Raw genomic sequence first — 21,201 nt, forward strand, 5'->3', positions numbered from 1 at the left:
ACATACTCTTGTAAGTACCCATGTCACAATTAATTAGGATGCCAAATCTAGCAGGCAACAGAGTTCCTCAAAACAATGGACTAGAAATCAGAAAAACTGACTAGCTTATAATTCCATTCCATATATGTGTGTATATATACATATGTATATATATATACACACACATACATATACACATATACACATATTATATATATGCATGCATATGTGTCTGTTTGCATAGATATATGCATACATACAAGTAAGTATAGCTATTCTCTATTGTCTGTTCCTTCAGTTTCTTAAGGGTGAGAAACTCCCTGGAGTATAAACTCCCTAGACTCATTCCGGTCAATAATTATTCTATAGCTTCTAGTTTTAGAGAGTACCATGGGAAAAATAAGACAATGAGAGGTTAGGTGACCTACTCCAGGTCACTCAGCCAGTTTATGTCAGAGGCAAGTCTTGAATCTGAACCTTCCTGACTATCAAGCCAGCCTTCTATCCACTACACCACACTGCCTCACATATGTATCTATGTGCACATGCAAAAAGAGAGGGAGAGAGTATGTGCTTAAGGCCATATATATACTAGAAAATTACACCGATTCCTGGCCACACGGGCTTTATAAAAACTATGTCTGAGGAGAAAGTGTTGCCTAAGTTAGAACAGTTTGGTACGTGAATGTGGGGAAGCCCTCAGATTTCCACTCTTTTCTCATGCTCACCTGTTTAGCTTTCCTATTAGCCACGGACTAGCTCTTCAGTCTCCTGGTAATCCACCATAGGCAATTTGTATCAAATGGTCCTCATTCAAAATGGAACAGATGAACTCAGAGAGAACTGATAGATTAGACCTTAGAAGAAAGCTAACTAGAAAATAGTTTCCATTTGTTCTGGTCCATAAATGCTTAATGAGGATGAAGCATTATTTATAAATATGAACTAGGGGGTAGAGGAAAGGGGAAGGAGATCCTCTCTGAGCCTGGCAGCTGGTTTCCAGGCCATTGCTTTGAATGCTGCTGTCTGTTGGATTTGGGCTCTTACCTAATTGTGCTGTGAGATCACACCAGGGGTGTTTCCCCTTAATTTATATGAAAAGATGTGTCAGGAATGTACCATTTGTAGATCATAGGGTGCTAGATGTAGAAGAGACCTCAGATGAAGAAACTGAGGCCCATGGAGGGATTGCCCAAAATCAAACAGGGTAAATATGGGCTGCTCTGATTAGAAACTATGCCATCCAAGGAGTGCCAGAGGAAGGATTTGAACCCAGGTCCTCTGACTACATTCAGCGGTCTTTATACCGCACAACTCTGTCTCCCTATGTTGGGGTTTGGTGGATTAGGGACAGTATATTTATGCGCCTTTTACAAGGCACATGTCTTCTCTGCATTTCTACCCATTAGAGAATGTACAGTTTTACTGAGATACATGTAGCTTGAATAATAAAATAAATACCTAGTCACCATGAAGAGTAGAATTTTCCATGATTAAAAAAATGCACATTTGTAAAAAAAAACAAACAAAATAAAAACAACTCTTCTTGTTCCCTCCTGACTGCTGGCCTGCCCTGGTGCCAGCTCGGGTGTGTTTGGTGCCCAGATTTAAACTCTGTTGTCTCTTGAAATTGCCCTAGACTTCCCATAATTAGCATAGCTCTCCCTTCCTTTGAGCTTTGAAAGAGGATCCAGAAGCCCTTCTTAATAGTCATACATGCATGGGACTGAAAACATTAAGATTCATTCATTCTCATGATGAGAGCCATAACTAAGAACTGGAGGACAGGGCACTTGGAGATTTTGCCAGGGGACCAAAATTTAGAGGATACCCACAGTACTTATATTCCTTATATAGACGGTTAAAAAATAATTCATTAAAATAGGAAGCTCTCAGAAAGTCTATTTCTTCCCCCATCTTTATCCCTCCACCACCACCAGCAAGCAGTAACCTCCTCAGCCTTGTCCTCAACGTCTCTGTGTCACACTCCCCTCCCTTCTCTTCCCTGCCAGGGGTGATATCCCAGAGTCTCTGCACTCATAGGACCTTGGGTTCCAAGGTCAAAAGTCTCTCTTTGAGGCCTTTTCACATACACCCCCAAACTCCCTAAATTGATTGTCCCCAGTCTGTTTTGAACTGTTTACCCCAGGGACAAGAATTGACAGTTAAACGCGGTTCTTCAGTCTCTGTGGCAGGGCTGCATTCAAATGGATGGTGAAATATTAGTTAAAGGTTAGTTTGGGAAAGGAAAGTTTACTCTTTTCTTTAAAATTTCTGGGGTGTGGGGGATTCCATAAACTTCCTTGGCAATTCGTGTCAATAGCTGTTTACTCTCCAGACTTTCTCTACCATGCCACAGAAATCACATCACCCTCAAAGTTTATTTTACCCTTGGATTGCTCACAGTAGAAGCACCCTCCACCCCCGCAGCCTCCTCCTCTGATTGATTGATTTCTTCTGGAACCTCCACATTAAGGAAGACACTCAGAGTTGCCATGTTTTCATTCCTCTTGAGCCTGCACTCCTGACTCTTTGGACTTTTCTTACTATGCCCCTGTATAGATGTCCCCCACTTCTAACCTCCCTCCTCCCCTCTCCATTAGAATGTAAGCTTCTTGAGGGCAGGGACCTTCTTTCTCTCTGAATTTTCATCCCCAGTGCTTGGCACATAATAATTATGTAATAAACGCTCGTCAATTTGACTTCATTCATTTACCCTTAAAATAAAAATGTTCTTCCTAATGTCTCACCCAGACTCTTCTTGTGACAATTTAAGTCCTTTCTCTACTCCTCTGTCCTCCATTTATAGAAAGGGAAAAAAAACTGCCAATGACTTCTTCTTGAATGTGCCTCCACATACTTGGTATCTTTTTTGTGTGAGAGCAGAGTAGTCACTTCCTGCTTCCCACCAGGGGTGATGACAGAGTCATTTTTGATCCAGTGTGGTAAAGAACCCGAGACCTGGAGTCAGAAAAAACCTAGGTTCAGATCCAGTCTCTGACACTTGTTAGTCTAATGACTTTGGACGAGTCACTGGCTGTCCCTGGGACTCAGTTTCTTCATCAGTGAAATGGGCACCTCTGTACCTGCCTCACAGAGTTGTTGTGATGGTTGGCTACAATGATATGTTAAGTGCTTTGTAAATAGGAAAGCTGTCAGTCATTTTGCTATATTTCTGTTGTTACAGCAGAGCTTATGTTGACTTTTTCTACCTAGGTGATTGCTGAGGAGCTGTCCGGTAATGATGACTATGTCGAACTGGCATTCAATGCACGGAAATTGGATGACAAGGTAAAGGGTTTGGTATTAACCTTATCAGAAGATGTGATAAAGCCAGAATAGTTTAATGAGATTCTTACACACATATGTGCACGCACATGCATACAGAGCTGTTTTTTTCTTTCAACTGCTATTAATCAGATCAAAGATTCCAGATCAATGAGCAAAGGAGTCTTTCTCAAACTTGTGAAGCAATTAAAAAGAGGGCCAGGGATTGTAATGAAAACCAAGACAATTTAATTACACACAAGCCCCATCCATTTCAAAACACCAGAGACCAGAAGGGTCACATAGGGGTTGGGCCATCCTCCCTGCCCTTCCTCATATTAACTCTTTGTATATCTGGCATTTGCATATTTGTGTACATAGTGTTCCCCACCCCCAGAGAATTCTAGTTTTGCCTTTATCTCCCCAGTACCTAGAACAGTGCCTGGCTATAGTCAACTCTTGATGTTTGTTAAAGGACTGACCCTTCTAAGTGCCTAACAGAGGGGTCACAAAGCTTGAAACCTCTTGGGTGAAGGATATTTTAGTGGCCAAGAAGTCTCAGCTGAAACACATCAGGAGATGGAACTCTCTAAGGAAAGGCAACCCACTTGACTTCTGACTCTGTCAGCCATTTCTGGAACCTGATCAATATCAGCCATATCCCCAGCATGTTTCTTTCTCCTTGGGTTTCATATTCATATCATTACCTTTAAATTAGTGAGTTTCTCTTAATCTTCTTTTGAGATGACTTGGTGATATCAGTTAAGGTTCTCATAGATAGTGAATCAGGGTGCTGGAAGGCATCTCAAAAGTCATATAGTCCAACCATCTCATTTTCCTGAGCTGAGACCCAAAGGTAAAGAGACTTATCCAAGGTCACAAAGTTGGTTAATGGAAAAACTGGGTTTAGAATTCAGGTTTTCTACCTCTCGATCTAACATTCACCATATTTCCTCTCCTCAGCCCTTCACTCCTCCCACAACTCCCCTTCTTTAGTTGCAGAAAATGATGCACAGAGGGAGTGATGCTTCATCCCACTTGGAGTCTCAGTTCTGCCACTTAATAGTTATATGACCTTGAATCAGTAACTTAAAATCTGTAAACCTCCTCTCCTTCTTCTGAAAATGAGGGTATTAATACTTGTATCAAGTCACATTGGTGCTTTTGGAAGGTACCATATAAATGCTTTTTTTTTCCCTTTTAGACAGAAAGCTCCATGAGGTCTGGAATTCATCTAGACCTTGTAAAGTCTTCAGCACCTGGCACAAAAGATTAGGACAAAGCCCCAGTTAAAAGTTATAATAGATACTGGAGAATGGTTGAATAAATTGTAGAATATGAACATAATATTTTTGTACCTTATGAAAAACATGATTATGAGAAAGGAACACATGAGAATACTTGTATGAACTAAACAGTGAAATAAGCAGAATCAGAAAACAATACACAAAATCACTACAATGACATAATGAAAAGAACACTGAAATGAAGCCAAATGCTATATAATAATAATAACTGATCTTGGCACCAGAGAAATGATAGGGAAATATACCTCCCTTCTTTCCTTGGAGAGACGAGGAGAGGGGGGACTATGGGTGCAGAATGTAGCACACAATGTCCAACCTGATTGGTATGTCAGTCGCCTTTTATTAATTTATTTCTTTTGTTATGAGCAAGCCTCATTGGATAAGTCAGTGTGGATGGGTATATCTGAAAGTGATTGTGATATAAAAAGCACCAATAAATTTTTTACTAAAAATAATACATAATAAATGTTGAGAGACCAGATTTGGAGAAGGAACTCAAATTAACGGCATTGCTATTGACTGCTTTCCACTGTCAAGGGTTATAATTCCCTCTGGGCCATAGCTCAAAGCTTCTACTGCTGCTTTATAAGAGTGAAGATATTTTCCTGAATGCTGGAAAATTTGGCACTCCACGCTATGGAGTGTTTAATCAATCAGTCAAAAGTCCTTATTAAGCATTTACCATATGCCAAGCATTATGCTGGATGCTAGAGATACAGAAACAAAAATGAAACAGTTCCTGCCCTCAAAAAGTTTGTGTTCCATTTGGATAAACAATATGTATGGAGATAATTGAATACAAAATACATACAAAGTAAATAGGAAGGGAAATTAGCAGCTGGGGAGTTGGGGAAAGGTTTCATGTAGAAGTTGGCATTTCAGCAGAGATTTAAAGGAAGGTCGAGTGAGTAAGCAGTGCCTTCGGGGCCTGGAGACAGAAGATGGATGGAAGTATTCCAGGAAAGACCAGTTGGCAGCACCTGGCACAAAAGATTAGGACAGACCAGTTGGGCTAGAATGTAGAATGTACCAAGTGAAGTAATGTGCAATAAGCCTGGCTAATCTTTAAGTGCCACAGGAGTTTGTATTTAATCCTGGAGGTAATAGGGAATCATGGGAGCTTGGACAGCAGGGATGTAACCTGGTCATAACTGTGTTTTAGGACATTATTATGGAAGCTGTGTGGAAGATGGATCAGAGAGGGGAGAGACCCATAGTAGGGAGACAATTAGGAGGCTTTTGCCCAGATGAAGGTCTGGGTGAGTACAGATGAAGGTCTGAGCTAGGCTTGTGGTCCCATGAGTAGTGAGAAAAGGACAGCTGCAAGGGATGTTGTGGAGGCAGAACTGCCTAATTCAAGGCAATGACTAGGTCGTAGGTGGTAAAGCTCTGGACTTGGAGCCAGGAAGAACTGAGTTCAAATCAAGCTTCAGACACTAGCTATGTGACCTTGGGCAAGACACTTAACTTCTGTTTGTCTCAGTTTTCTCAACTGAAGAATGGTGATAATAACAGTACCTACCTCCCAGGGCAGTTGTGAGAATCCAGTGATGTAATATGTGTAAAGTGTAAAACCAAAGATACGAGGGGAATGTTAGCTACCATTATTATTTCTTGACAATGGGTACAATAGTCTTATGATGCTGTGGAGGCATTGCTGACTGTCATCTCATCCATTATCGACAGCTGAGTAAATTTGGAAGGCATCTGAATGCCCTCCTAAAGCAGAAATGGGTGTGTGAAGCAGGCCAGTACATTCCGGGTGCAGTTATGAAACAGATACTAACAGTAAGCATAATGATAAGCATATTATAGTGCCTTAAGATTTATAAAGCACTTTACAAATATTACCTCATTTTAACCTCACAACTCCCCTGAGAGGTAGGCCCTATCCTATATTATACATTAAATATATAATGTATATACTTATGTATGTATATTGATATATATTCAATGTATAAATAAATACTGATATAAAACCCCCATTTTACAGATGGAGAAAGTGAGGGAGATAACTATGTGTCTTAGACCAGATTTGAATTCAGGTCTTTCTGACTCCAGGTCCAGCACTCTATCCTCTGGGCTACCCAGCTATACATTGTTCATATCATGGGGGACTCACTCTTAGGCAAAGTCTCCTTCAGGTGAACCTTCAGACCAAGAGTTCTTAATCTTTTTGTATCATGGATTCATTTGACAATCTGGTGAAACCTATGAGCCCTTTCTCGAAAGACTGTTGTTGAATGTCTACAATAAAATACCTAGGACTACCAAGGAAACTAGTTATGTTGAAATGGTTATCAAAATATTTTTAAAAAGCAATTTTAGGAACTCCAGGTTTAGAAAATCTACTCTAGACATTTGGCAATGTTAAATTTCTGTGATTCTCTGACCTTCAAGGAGAATAACATCATTTAACATCTGTTCTGGGACAGCACCAGCCTGTAACACAGGGAGGACACAGGTTCATCTTCACTATGGTAGTAAGGGATGCAATTCCCCCAGAATGAACCACAAGTCAATTCCATTAGTCACTTCTACAGAGAAGTCCTCTCTGGAGACTCCAGAGGCCTGGAATTTCCCTCTTGACCACATGTTAAGTTTTCCACCTTGTTCTTCGATAGAAAGTTTCTTTTTTGTGTGCTAGAAGCCTGAAAGAGGTGATGAAAATGGATTTACTGTACTTCAGAACTTGAGGTGGGGGGTAAGGAAGGGCTTCATTGAGGGATTAGGGTTCTGATGTCTTTGACTCAATACTGCAGAGGTCATTGATAATATCCTCATGGACTGCCACCATATTTGGCAAAAATACTTCTAAAGTCAAAATACTCTGAGAATGCCCCCACCTCTTGACCTCTCAGAATGGGGCAAAAGTAAAGGAGAGGAACAATTCAGAGGGTTGATGAGAGACCCAACTCCCTTTCAAGCTGAGCGATTTCCTTCATTAGGCCAGTGCTGAGCCTTGGACCTTGGCTTCTAACGGTGCCTTGAGAATATTGCAGGTTGGACCTTAAGCCAGTCACTAACCTCACTGGGATTTAGTTTCCTCATCTATAAAATGAGAGAGTTGGACTAGATTATTCCAAAAGGCTTTCCCATCTCTAGATCTCTGAGCAATTCATTTGTGAAACCCCAAAGACTACCACTTTCATCTTCCCTTAAGAAAATAGGAATGGCTTCAACAATTTACCTTCCCTGTAAATCGGTGTTCCTGAAGGGCATCCCCTTCTGCCAAGTAGACTTGAGTTTTGAGATGTAGCTTGATGGAAAAGGACCTTGGCAAGAAGGGAGGGCAGGAGTAAAGTGCAAGCAGTTGATGCATTTGAAAGTCCACATCCTTCAAGAATGTCAGGATACTCTTGGCAGGTCTACCGAATGAAGGCTACTTTTAGTAACATAAGTGGTGCCATTTGTCCAAGATCCAAAGAGAATTCAATACCTTGGACAGAGCACTGGTGTTTTTCAGAATAAGGCCAGTGAAGGTGCCCCATTCTTTGTCCCTTTCTCCTGAAAATGATTCTTACAAGTCAGAGAAAAGAGTCTGTTAGAAAACCTTAAAATCCAATCAGTTGATCCAGAAATTGCCTGTAGCTGACACTGAAAATGTTTACTGGGATGTTTACAGTACCCCCAAAATCATCTCTTATCTCCTCCAATAGCAAGTCTCAGCTTCCTCAGGGGAACAAGATGGGGAGGAAAATGAGAAATTGTCAAAAAAAAAAAAACAACTAAGCATAAGGTTATAGCAATCTTGCTGGTCAAGTATAGGATGAGAGTGATAAAAATAGCAAATAGCATCTCATGTGGAATTTCCTTCTTCCTTTCCCTTTGAGCATCATAAAGGAAAAAGTCATTCCCTCAAGAGGTTGACTTTGTCCCTGCTGAGACAGCTGTGTTCATTTACTTAAGTTTCTCTTAAACCAGCTTCATTCTCTTTACATGGGGTTTTCTCTCCAAAAAAACCCTTCAAATATCTTTCTTTCTGAAAAAATGCCCTTTCATCAAACCAATGAAACTGGGCCCTGTAGCTTTATCATTATTTTTTAAATATTCAAGACCACACTGCATCCTTGCTTAGTTTTCATCCAAAGCAGACATGTTAAATGCCTTCCTTCAGGCCTCTGAGTATCCTGCATGCCTTTACTGATTCACCTTGGGTTTTTGTCTTGTTAAAAGGGACAAAAGATGGTACCAAGAAATCTGAGTGCACCAGAAAGATCATATCACACTCATTCATTCACTTGCTGTGCCAAGAAATCTTCAATGTACTTTCCTCCAAAGAAGTCATCTTTGAGAGACACATGGTATAGACACCAGAGAGGTAGTGTGGGATGGTGGAAAGCACTGGATTTGGAGTCAGAGGACCTGGGTTCAAATCCCTCTGTCATTTTATGGGTGACCTTACCCTAGTAAGTCATTGAATTTCTCTGGTCCTCAGATTCTTCACCTATAAAATGAATGGGTTGTACTAGACACCTTCTAAGGTCTCTTCCAGCTCTAAATCTATGCTCCTACATGTGACTCAAAGCATTTGCTTGCTCATCCTATTCAAAGTTGTCCTGATATTTCTGTCAAATTCTTTCACTTCCATTCAAACCGTAGTCTCAGCCCTGAGGGCTACATGAACGTGGGCCTGTTGAGGACAATCCTGGCCCAGGATGAGCCCATCCTGGCCACGTATAAGTCTTGTTCCATCTTTACTTTCTCCATCCCCTTCCTGACCCAGGTAGTCAGTATTTGTGGTTATTGAACCTAGTAACCATACGCATATGCCCTTGGCCAAATCAATTCTCTGGGCCTCAGTCTCCCCATCTGTATAAGGAGAGAGCTGGACTACATGGTCTCTAATGTCCTTTACAGATCTAAAATCCCATCATGTAACTTTCTACTAGGGAGTAGCTTATACATTGGGAATAGAAACCACCGTGTTCATATTGTTTATGGCATACATAGACATTCATCATGAGGCTTGAACTCTGACTCGGGAAGACTTAGGTTCAAATTTCACTCTGTCATTGCCAATCTCTGTAGAGCTCTTTATACTGTGTGAGGCATTGTTTCAGATGATTTCACCCAAGCAGGATTGCTGGTCAATGCCCTGAAATGACTTTCTCAGGGCCATTAAGTGTCTTTACATCAACATGGAGTGATAAGCTGTTGTTTGCTCTATGGCTTGGAATGGCTCCATGCCCTTTTGGATTCACTTAAGTGCTTCTAATTTAATGTTTCGCTGACTCACGTTACAAGTTAAGAGTGTTCAAGCTCCTATTGGTGGGCTCTTCCACCAAGAGCTGTTCAGCCTCTTTCTCTCTCAGGCCAGATGACAGTGATTTCCTCATAGAGCAGAGAACATAGTGCTGCTATCTCAATTTCTAACTGCCTTTTGTCCAGGCTCTTACTGAATGTTCCCTTCCCAAGCTGCAGTGGATCTTTGGCTCTCTAATTGTGAACTGATCTCTCCTCCTTGGTCCTGTACAATTGATACCCATGGGGATATAGTAATCTGACCACATGCAGACCCCTACCCCCAAGAAAAGGAGAGTTAATAAGACATCAACAAACTTATTAAGTTTCTACTGTGTGCCAGGCACTAGGCTAAGATGCTAGGGATTCAAAGAGACACGAAACTGTCCCTGCACCCAAAGAGCTTATATAGGGGAGACAGCATGGATAGATGTAAATATATACAAAATATATACCAAATAAACACAAGGTGATTTTGACAGGGAAGGAATCAATAGCTTGGTGGCATTTGAACCAAGCTTTGAAGGACACTAGGTATTTTAAGAGGTAAACATCAGGGGAGCACATTCCAGGCATGGGAAACAGCCTGGGTAAATTCACAAAGATGGGAGATGGGACATTATGAGAAATGACTGGCAAAAAGAGCCAGTTTGGCCATTCCATAGAAAGCGTGAAGAAGAGTAGTTCATTATAAGTCACCACTCACTATACAGGAATATAGATACTGTACTGCGTCTACAAATCTAGGGGCAATTGTTTCCGTGGGAGGAGAATAGAATTACAGACTCATTGAATGTTAGAGCTGCTGCCCTTAAATATTAATTCTTCCAACCTCCTCATTTTATAGATGAGGAAACTGAGGCACAAAGAGGTTTAAGGCTTGCCTATGGTCCCATGGGACAACAAGAGCAGAGCCAGGATTAGAACTCGTGTCCTCTGATTCCTAGCACATGGTTTTTCAGACCCAAGTATTAAATAACACTCAGTTTGGGAGACGAAGAAGTTGAATGAGGCAAAGGGGTGTGCTTGATATGTGCCTAATGGGGAAGACCAGAGAGAATGTAAAGTGGCCTCAGGTTTGGTCTTCAAAGCAAGGAGAAGCCAACTTCTCCTATTCTAATGCAGCCCATTTAGCTCACAGTGTCTTTGTGTTTCAAGACTTCTTCTGAGAACCCCTCACAGTGGCATCCTACCTTCCAGAACAGTTATATTGCATTAGCAGCTGACTGACAATGACCATAACAAGTAGGTTCAATTAGTGAATGAAGTAATCACTCCAGAACACTTGAACAGCCAGAGCATCTCCCCCTGACTTTCTTTTTGAGGGTTATGTTTGTGGCAAAGTATAGGACAAACTGATCCTCACACTGGTGTTTAGGAGAGGACCCTAGTTTTTCATATCTACATATGGGCCCAGAGGCTGCTATTGCTTGGTACTATGTGCACATGTAAAACAGACCCACTAAAATTAGGGGAAATTCTCCTGAGTGGGGAAAGCCAGAAGAAGAAAATGTGGTACCTGGAGGCAAATTCAATTGTGAGATGATGATTTAAGGTATGATTCATCCCTTAGATTAGTTTCAGGAGACTGGAGAGAGAAGAAGGCATAGAGGAGGTAGAGAAACTAGGTATTTAGGGTGTCAAAGGAAGGCTGTGTTGGGATGGGAAAGAAGGCTAGGTTCCAGGTACTGGATTTATTGGGTAATGAGGGAGGATGACCTGGAGCTCTGGAGATGAGAGCGACAAAGATCTGGACATGGCAACTTGAAAGGAAGAGAGATGGTTTTGGAATGATAGTGGCGGAGGAATCATCTAACAGTTGCCTTAGGGAATAAGGAATATGCTGCTTCCTCCTCCTTCTCCTGGCAGTGTCAGAAGTTGCAGAGAGTGATTGAAGAAGATACTAAAAGATGCGGTATCTTCAGGAGAAAGCTGTATTTCAGAGAATATCAAAAGAAGTAAAGAATACGAGAGGAAGAACTCTAAAATGAAGGGGTGTGTGTTAACAGAGGGCATTGTGGAAAGTGAGAGCAGAGGAAGATAGGAATTGGGAAAGGCTAGGGCTAAGTTTACCAAGAAGTAAGACAGAGGTGGTCACTGGACATTAATTTAGCCAATGATCTGATGAATGGCAAGGGTCCTGAGGACAGGAAACATGTTGGAGACAGTCTACCCTAGCAGAAAAGGGAGTCTCAAGAAAGAATCATAGTGACTTCAGGACCTTCATGAGTAGCAGAACAGGGATTGCGCCTGAGGAGGTGGAAACACACTTCCTCCCCAAGGGGTCTACATCTTGGATAAAGCCCGATTCTCCCCATCTTAGCTCCTGTTCTGCTAGAGAGAGGTAACAGTGTGTAGCAGACAACATATTGAACTGGAAGTCAGCTTTCCTAGATTCTATTCCTACCTCTAGTAATCTAGGTAAAGCTTCAGGACTTCTGTGGATCTCAGTGCTTTATCTGTAAAATAAGAGAGTACTCTCCAAGGTCGCTTCCAGGTGAGAAATTATTACCCCCATTAATATCATCACCACCATCATTTCTATCAAGTTCACCTTCATCAAAATTTTTCCACTTTGCTTCTTGCTGCTTCCAAAACCCTAGTAGCTTACTGCTCTACAATATATATTTGACTTTCTCTGTATTAGCCAGAGAATAGGTGGTAGATTAGAGCATGCGTCCTCCTTTTTAATAGCAATTTTCACAGAAGCTAAATATAATTAAAGTGCCCAATTCATTAAGTCTTGATTGTACTGAACAGTCACCAGGGGCCATGCTAATAGCTGATAGTTGAGCAAAAGAAAAATAGAAAATTCTCTTCCTTTCTTATGAAGCCACCAAGATGGTGACTGAAAAATTGGATCTGCACATTTTTGTAAAGGCTTCAAGTTTAGCCAACTTTCTTTCAGTTCAATATATGTGTCTATTCTTATGAATTTTTTTTAAACAGAAAACCTTGACTCTCCCAAATGTGCTAATATTATGACAGGATTATTATTATGACAGACACATGCAGACTTTTAAATTTATTCTAAATGCACCTATATTGAAAGGGACATCTGATGCCTTAATTTGTTTATTCCCACATACTCTAGTTGGACCCAAGACCTCCCTGATGTGGACATTTTCTCCAATGATGCAAGCCACACACAATTCATCTATGCCTACTTATCCTGTCCATGACCTCCCATAAATCTGCCCAAAGGACTTTCCTCAACTGATCTTGACTTTGCATGACCACCAGTTCAACATGAGGGCTCTCTATCAATCATCCCTTCCTTTTTCTACACGAGTGACCCATTTTTCACTGGTGTACACATATCTAATGACATCTTTTATATAAGTTTTCCCACATTATCTCTCATCTGAAATGTGTTGCAGCCTTCCCACAGTCACCATGTGTCTCTCTGATGCTCTTTGGGTGAACCTCAGTGTTAATTCTTTAGGAACTATAGTATTCCGTGAATTGAAGCCATACAACATTGTGAGAAGACTATTTGTGCCCAGATAACTGCTTACTATTCTTCACATAGAACATTTAATCTCTTCTCTCTGGGCTTTACCCTGGCTATTCCACGTGACTGGAATGCACTTCTTCCTTCCCTCTGCCTTTTAGAGTATCTAGCATCCTTCAAAACTTAGCCCCAGTGCTATCTCTAAATGAGGTGATGCTTTCTGGATCCACCCAGATGCTAAGACCTACCCCCACCAAATAGATAACCTCTTACTTACTTTGTACAGATTTGGTATCTACTGGTATGTTTACATATTTCCCCCCAAAGAACATAAGCTCCTTGAGAACAGGGATTATTTTATTTTTGTCTTTGTGGTCCCTGCACTAAACATAAAGCCTGGTTAAGTACAGCCTAGGAAAATGATTGATTGATTGAACATAATGGTTTTTGGATGGTGGAGAAATCTGGGATAATTAAAAGAAGAGTAATTTCCCAAAGGCAATCCAGCCTGCTTTCCTCTTGCTGCTCAATGAGGCTAAAAAATAGGTTAGGCAAAGTTATGAAGGGCTTTATATGCTGAACAGAGGAGAAGTTTATATTTTATCCAGACAGTAAAAAGCTACTGGAGTTAACTAAGGAGAGAAGTCACATGGTCACATTTGTATTTAAGGAAAATTAGTTTGGTAACAGCATATAGAATGGATTGGTGTGGGGAGAGACTTGGGGCAGAAAGACTGATTAAGAGGAGACCATTAAAATAATCTACATTCACAGTTCTGAGGGCTTGAACTAAGGTGGTGGTTATATGAGTGGAGAGAAGGATCAGATGGAAGAGCGCTAGGAAGGTAGAAATGGCAAGATTTGCTCACTGGTTGGATATTACGTGGGGTGAGGGAGAGTGAGGAGTCCAGTGTACTGCCAAGGTTATAAGACTGAAAAGATGGTGGTACCTTTGACAGAACCAGGGAAGTTGGGAAGAAAGGAGGTTTAGGGGAAAAGATGTCTTGGACTAGTACAAAGAATATGAAAATGGAGAAGACTAATTTAATCCATAGATGTTAAAAATTATAAAAGTGGGCATTATAATAGTAGATGACAAAAAAGGAAAATTATAAATGTTGGAGGGGCAGGGAGAAAACAGGCACATTGATGTACTGTTGGTGGGCCTGTGAATAGCTAGAACCATTCTGGAAGACAGTTTGGAATTATGCACAAAAAGTTATTAAACATTTCATTTGACCAAGCTCTACCACTGCTGGGTCTATGTCCAAAGGAGATCAAAGAAATAGGAAAAGGTTCAAAAATATTTATAGTAGCTTTTGTTGTGGTGGCAAAAAGCGAGAAACTAACAGGATAGCCACGAATGAAGGAATGGCTGAATAATTTGTGGTGTATGGATGTGATGGAGTGTTGTGTTATAAAAAAGGAGGAAATAAATGGTTTCAAAGAGGTATGGAAAGACTCGTGAACTGATACAGAATGAAGTAAGCAGAAATAGAACAATTTAAATAGTTATAACAACTAGTATTTTCTTAACATTTTAAGGTATTCAGAGTGCTTTACAAACATTTCATTTGATCCACACAACAACCCTGAGAAGCTGGTGCTATTATTACCGTCATCCTACAGATGAGGAAACAAGCAGACAGAGGTTAAATGACTTGGCTAGGGTCATACAGTGTCTGAGACTAGATTTGAACTCAGGTCTTCCTTACTCCAAGGACAACTCTCTATTCACTGCATCACCTACCTGCCTCCTTGCTAACATCAATGTTATAAAAAATGAACAATTTTTGAAGACATGTATAAGCTGATAAAGAATCAGATGAGCAAAACCAGGAGAATGATTTACAACACTGTGAAGACAAATAATTTGGAAAGTTATAAGAACTATATGACTATCCATGATTGCAAAGGACTAGTGATGAAACATATTATTTATCTTAGGACAAAGAAGTGAAAGACTGACAGTTCAGAATGAGACATACATTTTTATATACAGCTAATGAGGGAATTTGTTTTTCTTGACTGAATATTTATTAGAAAGAATTTGTTTTTATTTTCTTTTTATGGGGTGGGAGCTTGGATGGAGAGAGAAATTTCTGCTAATTAAAAATATTCAGAAAATAGAGAGGTAGGGGCTATTGTATGCATTTTCAGATGAGGTCACTATGGCATTTTGCTTAATTTTTTTTTTGTTTACAAGAGACGTCTCAGAGCGAGGGGAATTTATAGATGTTTGTAAATGTAAAAAAATCAATAAAACTGAAATATATATGCTAGATGTTATTATTGTTACTATAGACAATTTCTATTACAAAAGTCACTTTTCAAAGGGCTTTAGAATTTAGTTACCAGGCACAGATAATGGAAAGAGTCTCCTCTCTTGGGAGGGAAGAGGAAGACAGCAGTGATGAGAACAGAGGAGAGAAGATGGCATGATAAGTCATGGAGTAGAAAGACCCAAGAAAGACCAAACTGTAGTGGAGATTAGGAGAGAGAAAGCAGTGGGATGCCCTCCACTCGGTATATGGCCAAAGGGAGAAAGTGGAAGAACTTTAGTAAAAATGGAATGAGGCTCAAGAATTGACTGCTTTTTCTGTTCTCCTTTTTAGGATTTCTTCAGCAAGTCTGATCCATTTCTGGAGATCTTCCGCATGAATGATGACGCTACTCAACAGCTTGTCCATAGGACTGAGGTGAGAAGGCGCTAGTCACTTTCACATGGTCGTTGTCGTCTTCTTTTTTTTTTTTTTTTGGTGAGGCAGTTGGGGTTAATGACTTGCCCAGGGTCACACAGCTAGTCAGTGTTATGTGTCTGAGGCCGAATTTGAACTCAGGTCCTCCTGACTCCAGGGCCAGTACTCTATCCACTGCACCACCTCGCTGCCCCCACATTGTCTTCTGAAAGGCAGGTTGACCAGTTAAGGCACAGGGAAACTTCCTGAGCCTACATGGGTTCCACAAATGCAATTTAACTCAACAAATACTTCCTAAGTACCAACTATGTGCCTAATATATGCCAGGTGCTCAGGATACAAAGATAGAAATGAAAACAGTCCCTGTCTATAATGAGCATCTATATTTTCCCCTTACTTCCATTTGGGAATAGGGAGAGAAATGACATGTGTATAGATAAGTAAACATGAAACATATACCAAGAGTTCACTAGACGATCTGAGGTCCCTTTCAACCCTAAGCCAATGATCCTATAATCATCCAAATACCACTGGTCAGATTCTATTATAGGTCTATAGGTCTATCTCTAGCTGTTTCAGGGCCACTTGGACTTTGCCTCAGGCTGCAGAATTTGGTGGACATTGGATTTAGAGGGGGTTGACTGTGCTCTCGGGCCTTCAGCGGCATAGTTACAACAGATACTAGCACCTAGCTAGAAAGAATAATAGGTTGAAATGAAAGCTACCAGTCGTCAGGTTGTAGTGAGCTAATCCCCTACATTGCTTGTCTTTCCTCTGTCCCAGCCTATACTATGGCTCCCCACCAGCAGCTTCATTCCAATGACCTGGGTCTCTGTCTCTCACCCAACACCATTAAGGAGAGTATCATTTATTCCACTTACCCAAAGCAAAGTTTGTGGAATATGCCCAGGCACAATTTCTTGTCATGGCTCTGGTCAGACTACTATGTTTGAAGAATCACCTTTTCTTCATATAGCCTAAGTCCTTTCTCTATTTTTATAATGGGCACTTAAAGTCTGCCCAGCTCCTCAAGACCTTGGAAATCTATCCCTAATAGGAAAAGTTGTGACCAAGTGTTTTCTCTGGGTCAGCTAATAGATTACTATTTTTTCACTTCTTGGCTGACTGCCAAGTGAATACCAAATCATTTTCATTCCCTGGGAGGGATGTTGTTTTTAATTTCAGGTAGAAATTATCATCGGGTTTCCTAAGTTCATAAGGGTGATGCCTTCCAACTTTGGGATCATCCTGTGATTTATGATTACATCCAATCTAGAGGAATTTCTATAGTTTGGGGTGGAAGGTTGAGAAATTTAACCTAAACAGAAAGTGGATAAAGGCAAAAAAGGGCTTACTTAGCTAGCACCTTCTTCTGCCATCACCTTGATTGTCTCTCCTTAGTAAGAAGCAGAGTGAAGCCACACAAAGGTGTTATTTTCCTATGGCAATGTATCTGACCAAAGTAAAAGCTGCCCTATGAATCCAATTAATAATAATAATACATTGACAAACACAATAATAACAATAAACATAACCAATAAATCAATAAAAGTGAGAATTTGTTAATTTTACATTTTACAATATTTGTTTTTATGCATTTTATATATTTATATTTTTTATACATTTTATACATTTATATTTTTAAAGCTACTAAGTAAAAATACCTCCTCTGTGAAAACAATCTCTTTTTAGAATTTCTTTTCCCACCACCCTTAGCACAGTACTAGGTGAGATCTGCCACCTACTGCCCATATGACCTTGGACATGTCACTACTCTTCTCTAGCCCTCAGTTTCCTTATCTGTAAAAAGAGGAAATTGGACCAGATGACCCCTAGAGTCCCTTCCAACTCTGTGGCTGTTCAGCCATAATCGATGTTCCTGGTATGAGAATCACCTCCCCTGGGGGAGAGCAGACCTACGCCTTAGCAGTTAAGTCCAAAAGGAGTTCAAGGTGCAATGATTTGCCCAGGGTCACCTAAGCACTTAGTGTCGGGGTGGGATGTCATCCCAGATTTCCAAGATTCCAAGTCTAGAACTCTTCCCATGTGATATCATTTCCACCGAGCCATAGAGAAAGCAATGAATGGATATTCCTTCAATTAGGATGAATTCAACTGAATAAGGCTTCCAGCAGTCCACCATCTGTGCATTGGCATGGCCTTGTCTTTCTAAATCATTAAAGGGATAGCACTATGTGGGGGCCTGAATTCATGGGGTTGTGAGCTGCTTTCTAATTGGCTTTGACATCTCAATAAACTGTACTTTCACCTTCATTCTCAAGAATGATTAGGTCCAATGGCAAGGACCCTGGATTTGGGGCCAGGGGTTCAAATCCTGCCTCAGTCACTTATTATCTTTGTGCACCCAACCTTTTTGGAACTCAGTTTCTTCACTGGTCAAATGATCACCAAGGCACCTTCCAAGTCTAAATATATAATCCTACAGTCTTTGTACATAAAACTAGAAATTTGCTCACCCAGAATTATCTTAATTGTTTCTTAATTGTTTAAAATTCCAAGTAGACCGATAAGGTTTTGCTTGTAGGAGGAAGCCTAGGGAGTCCCTCAAATGTTCTACTTCCTAAAACATTTTTTTGACTTAGATAGTATGATGGCCTTCGAGTTAGGAAGATTTGGGTTCAAATCCTACTTCTGACTCTTCTTAGCTATGTGACAATAGGCAAATTCCTTGGTTTCTCTGCCCTTTAATGTCTTCCACTGCCAAAAGGGAACACTAACCACTGTACTAAGCAGACAAGGTTATGATGAGGTTCAAATGGGCTAATACAGGTGACATACTTAGCAAATTTTTAAGATTAATTATTATTATTATCATCATCATCATCATTATTGGATTATACACCAAGTCAACATTACTGAATTAAGTACTAAGGAATGGTCCAGTCTTCTACACAGAGTTGATACCTTATCTCCCCAAGAGGCAAAGCTTTTGCTGACCTATTTTGGAGAATTCATTTCATTACTGATGGTCCTACAGAATTAGATGTTATAGGATCATAGATTTAGAGCTAAAAAAAAGACCTTAAACATTATATAATGGAACCTCCTCATTTCTCAGATAAAGAAACTGAGTCTCTGTGAGGCTGAGTTGCCCAAGATCACAGTACCTAGGACTCCAAACTGGCCAGATACCAGCCACACCTCTGGAGCCCCAGCCCGATTTTCTATATCACCATTCTCTTATATAAATATAATATAAACCACCAGGTGGTTGATATTAGGAGTGGTAGTCATTAAACAATACAGGCAGTGCTTTCTAGCCTGGCCCATTTCCAGGGAATTCTGCCCCTAATGATCCATTCAATGGACAGTATAAAAGATTTACCACTTCAGCTCTTCATTAAGGGACCTGTCCCTGATTAATGTCCTTTTCGTGAGTCAGAATGATGCTTCAATTGGTTTTTATTTTGAAATATGCAAATGTCAAGAATTTTCTTTCCACCCCACCCCTCTCTTTCTGTTCTCAGGTTGTGATGAATAACTTAAGCCCAGCTTGGAAATCGTTCAAAGTCTCTGTAAATTCTCTGTGCAGTGGAGACCAGGACCGTCGACTGAAGGTCAGAGATCTGTGTCAGGAAAAAAAATCCCTTTCTCTAAAATTGTACCTTTCCCTCCTTTCTCTCTTAATTTTCAAATGAAAGTGCTACCTGCTTGCATATACCACCCATCCCTGGCATCTGCCCTGTATCTTCTCCTTAGCCCTGGGTAGGAAGAGTAGTTTGCTTCTGACAGAAGAAACCACAGCTGCTTTCTGGGTCATGTATGGAGAAGCTGATGTCATCTGTTGTGGCAAATTTCATCTGTGCTGGGGAGGGGGAAAAAAACTTCCATGATTTTAGGGAGTGATAGGTGTTTTCTAGGAAGCGCACAACCTATCTATAGAAGACCCCATGGAAGTCAGGGTCAAGACCCACGGAGATGAAATCTCTCATAGCTCCAGCCGACACGCTGCTGAGGTTGTGAGAGCAGGTGAGTGGTGGTGGTGGCCACAGAGGATGGCCAGCTTGGTAAACCAGGTGAATACTCATTCCATGACTATGCACGGTTCCCTAGCCCTTCACTGGGCATCTAAGGCTCTTTCAGACCTCCCCTGGGAACAATTATGGGGTATTCTGTCCTTTTGTTGGGATGAATATGCAGTCTGGTGAAAAAGGAGACTCTAGGGGAGTAGGGAAGGTGTCATTCTTTGTGTTTCTTGTCCCAGCACTTAACAGAGTGCCTGGGCACCTAGCAGGTGCCTAATAAATGCTTATTGATTGATTGACAGTAGCAATGAAATGGATGAACACTGTGCTTAAAGCAAACATACAGTTCAAGTTTGAGACTATAGTATTGGAAGCTGAGGTGCAGGAGATGATGCCCTGACTCTGAAGAATATGGTTTTAAAGCCCATTTCTGGTGCTTACTACTCGTATGACCTTAGGCAAGTCACTTTCCCCCTCATAGCCTCAGCTTCCTCATCTGTAAAATGAGGAGGTTGGACTAGATAGCAGGCACAATAGATAGAGCACTGGGCCTACAGTCAGGAAGATGAGTTCAAATCAGCCTCGGATACTTCCTGGTTATGTGACCTTGGGCAAGCCACTTAACCTCTGTTTGCCTCAGTTTCCTCATCTGTACAATGGGGAGAAAGGCCGCTAGATGGTACAATGGATAGAGCACCAGGTCTGGAGTCAGGAAGACCCGAGTTCAAATCCTACCTCAGATAATTCTTAGCTATGTGACCCTGGGCAAGTCACTTTGCCCTACTTGCCTCAGTTTCCTCATCTGTAAAATGAGCTGGAGAAGTAAATGGCAAAACCACTCCAGTATCTCTGCCAAGAAAAGCCCGTATGGGGTCATGAAGAGCCGGATGCGACTGAAACAACTGGACAACAACCACCACAAAATGGGGATGATAATAACAGCACCTACATCACAGGGTTATCGAGAGGATCTAATGAGCCAATAACCGTGAAGTGCTTAGAGCGATGCCTAGTGCATAGTGAGTGCTTTACAGTTGAGGGCTGTGGCGGTCCATGGAGCTCTGTGTCCTATTCTAGTCTAGAATCCTATTATGGCAGTTGCTGGCTTAAAGGGACAGAGCATCCTTGAATATCTGACAAAAACTAAGACGTTGATTTGGGCCTGCAGGAGAAGAGGGAACCCCAGAAGAAAGCAGATGGAATTTCAAATGTCTTTAGGAGACTGAATAAATCAAATTGTATTTAAAAAAAAGGTTAGAAGAGAG

General features: G+C 40.9%; 1 protein-coding gene across 1 annotated transcript in view; it reads left to right on the forward strand.

Annotated features, from left to right (window-relative positions):
• The window catches only part of LOC114050329 (copine-4-like), a 30,979-nt gene extending 11,279 nt beyond the window's left edge, over positions 1 to 19,700 (forward strand). Inside the window, exons 3-6 of the mRNA XM_027871936.1 lie at positions 3,196 to 3,270; positions 15,867 to 15,950; positions 19,439 to 19,528; positions 19,671 to 19,700. Of these exons, the coding sequence (XP_027727737.1) occupies positions 3,196 to 3,270; positions 15,867 to 15,950; positions 19,439 to 19,528; positions 19,671 to 19,700 (279 nt within the window). The remainder of the gene's footprint in view (positions 1 to 3,195; positions 3,271 to 15,866; positions 15,951 to 19,438; positions 19,529 to 19,670) is intronic.
• Positions 19,701 to 21,201: the final 1,501 nt, after the last annotated feature.

Source organism: Vombatus ursinus, unplaced genomic scaffold, assembly GCF_900497805.2.
Source record: "Vombatus ursinus unplaced genomic scaffold, bare-nosed wombat genome assembly UNPS02014799.1, whole genome shotgun sequence".
NCBI classification, from domain to species: domain Eukaryota; kingdom Metazoa; phylum Chordata; class Mammalia; order Diprotodontia; family Vombatidae; genus Vombatus; species Vombatus ursinus.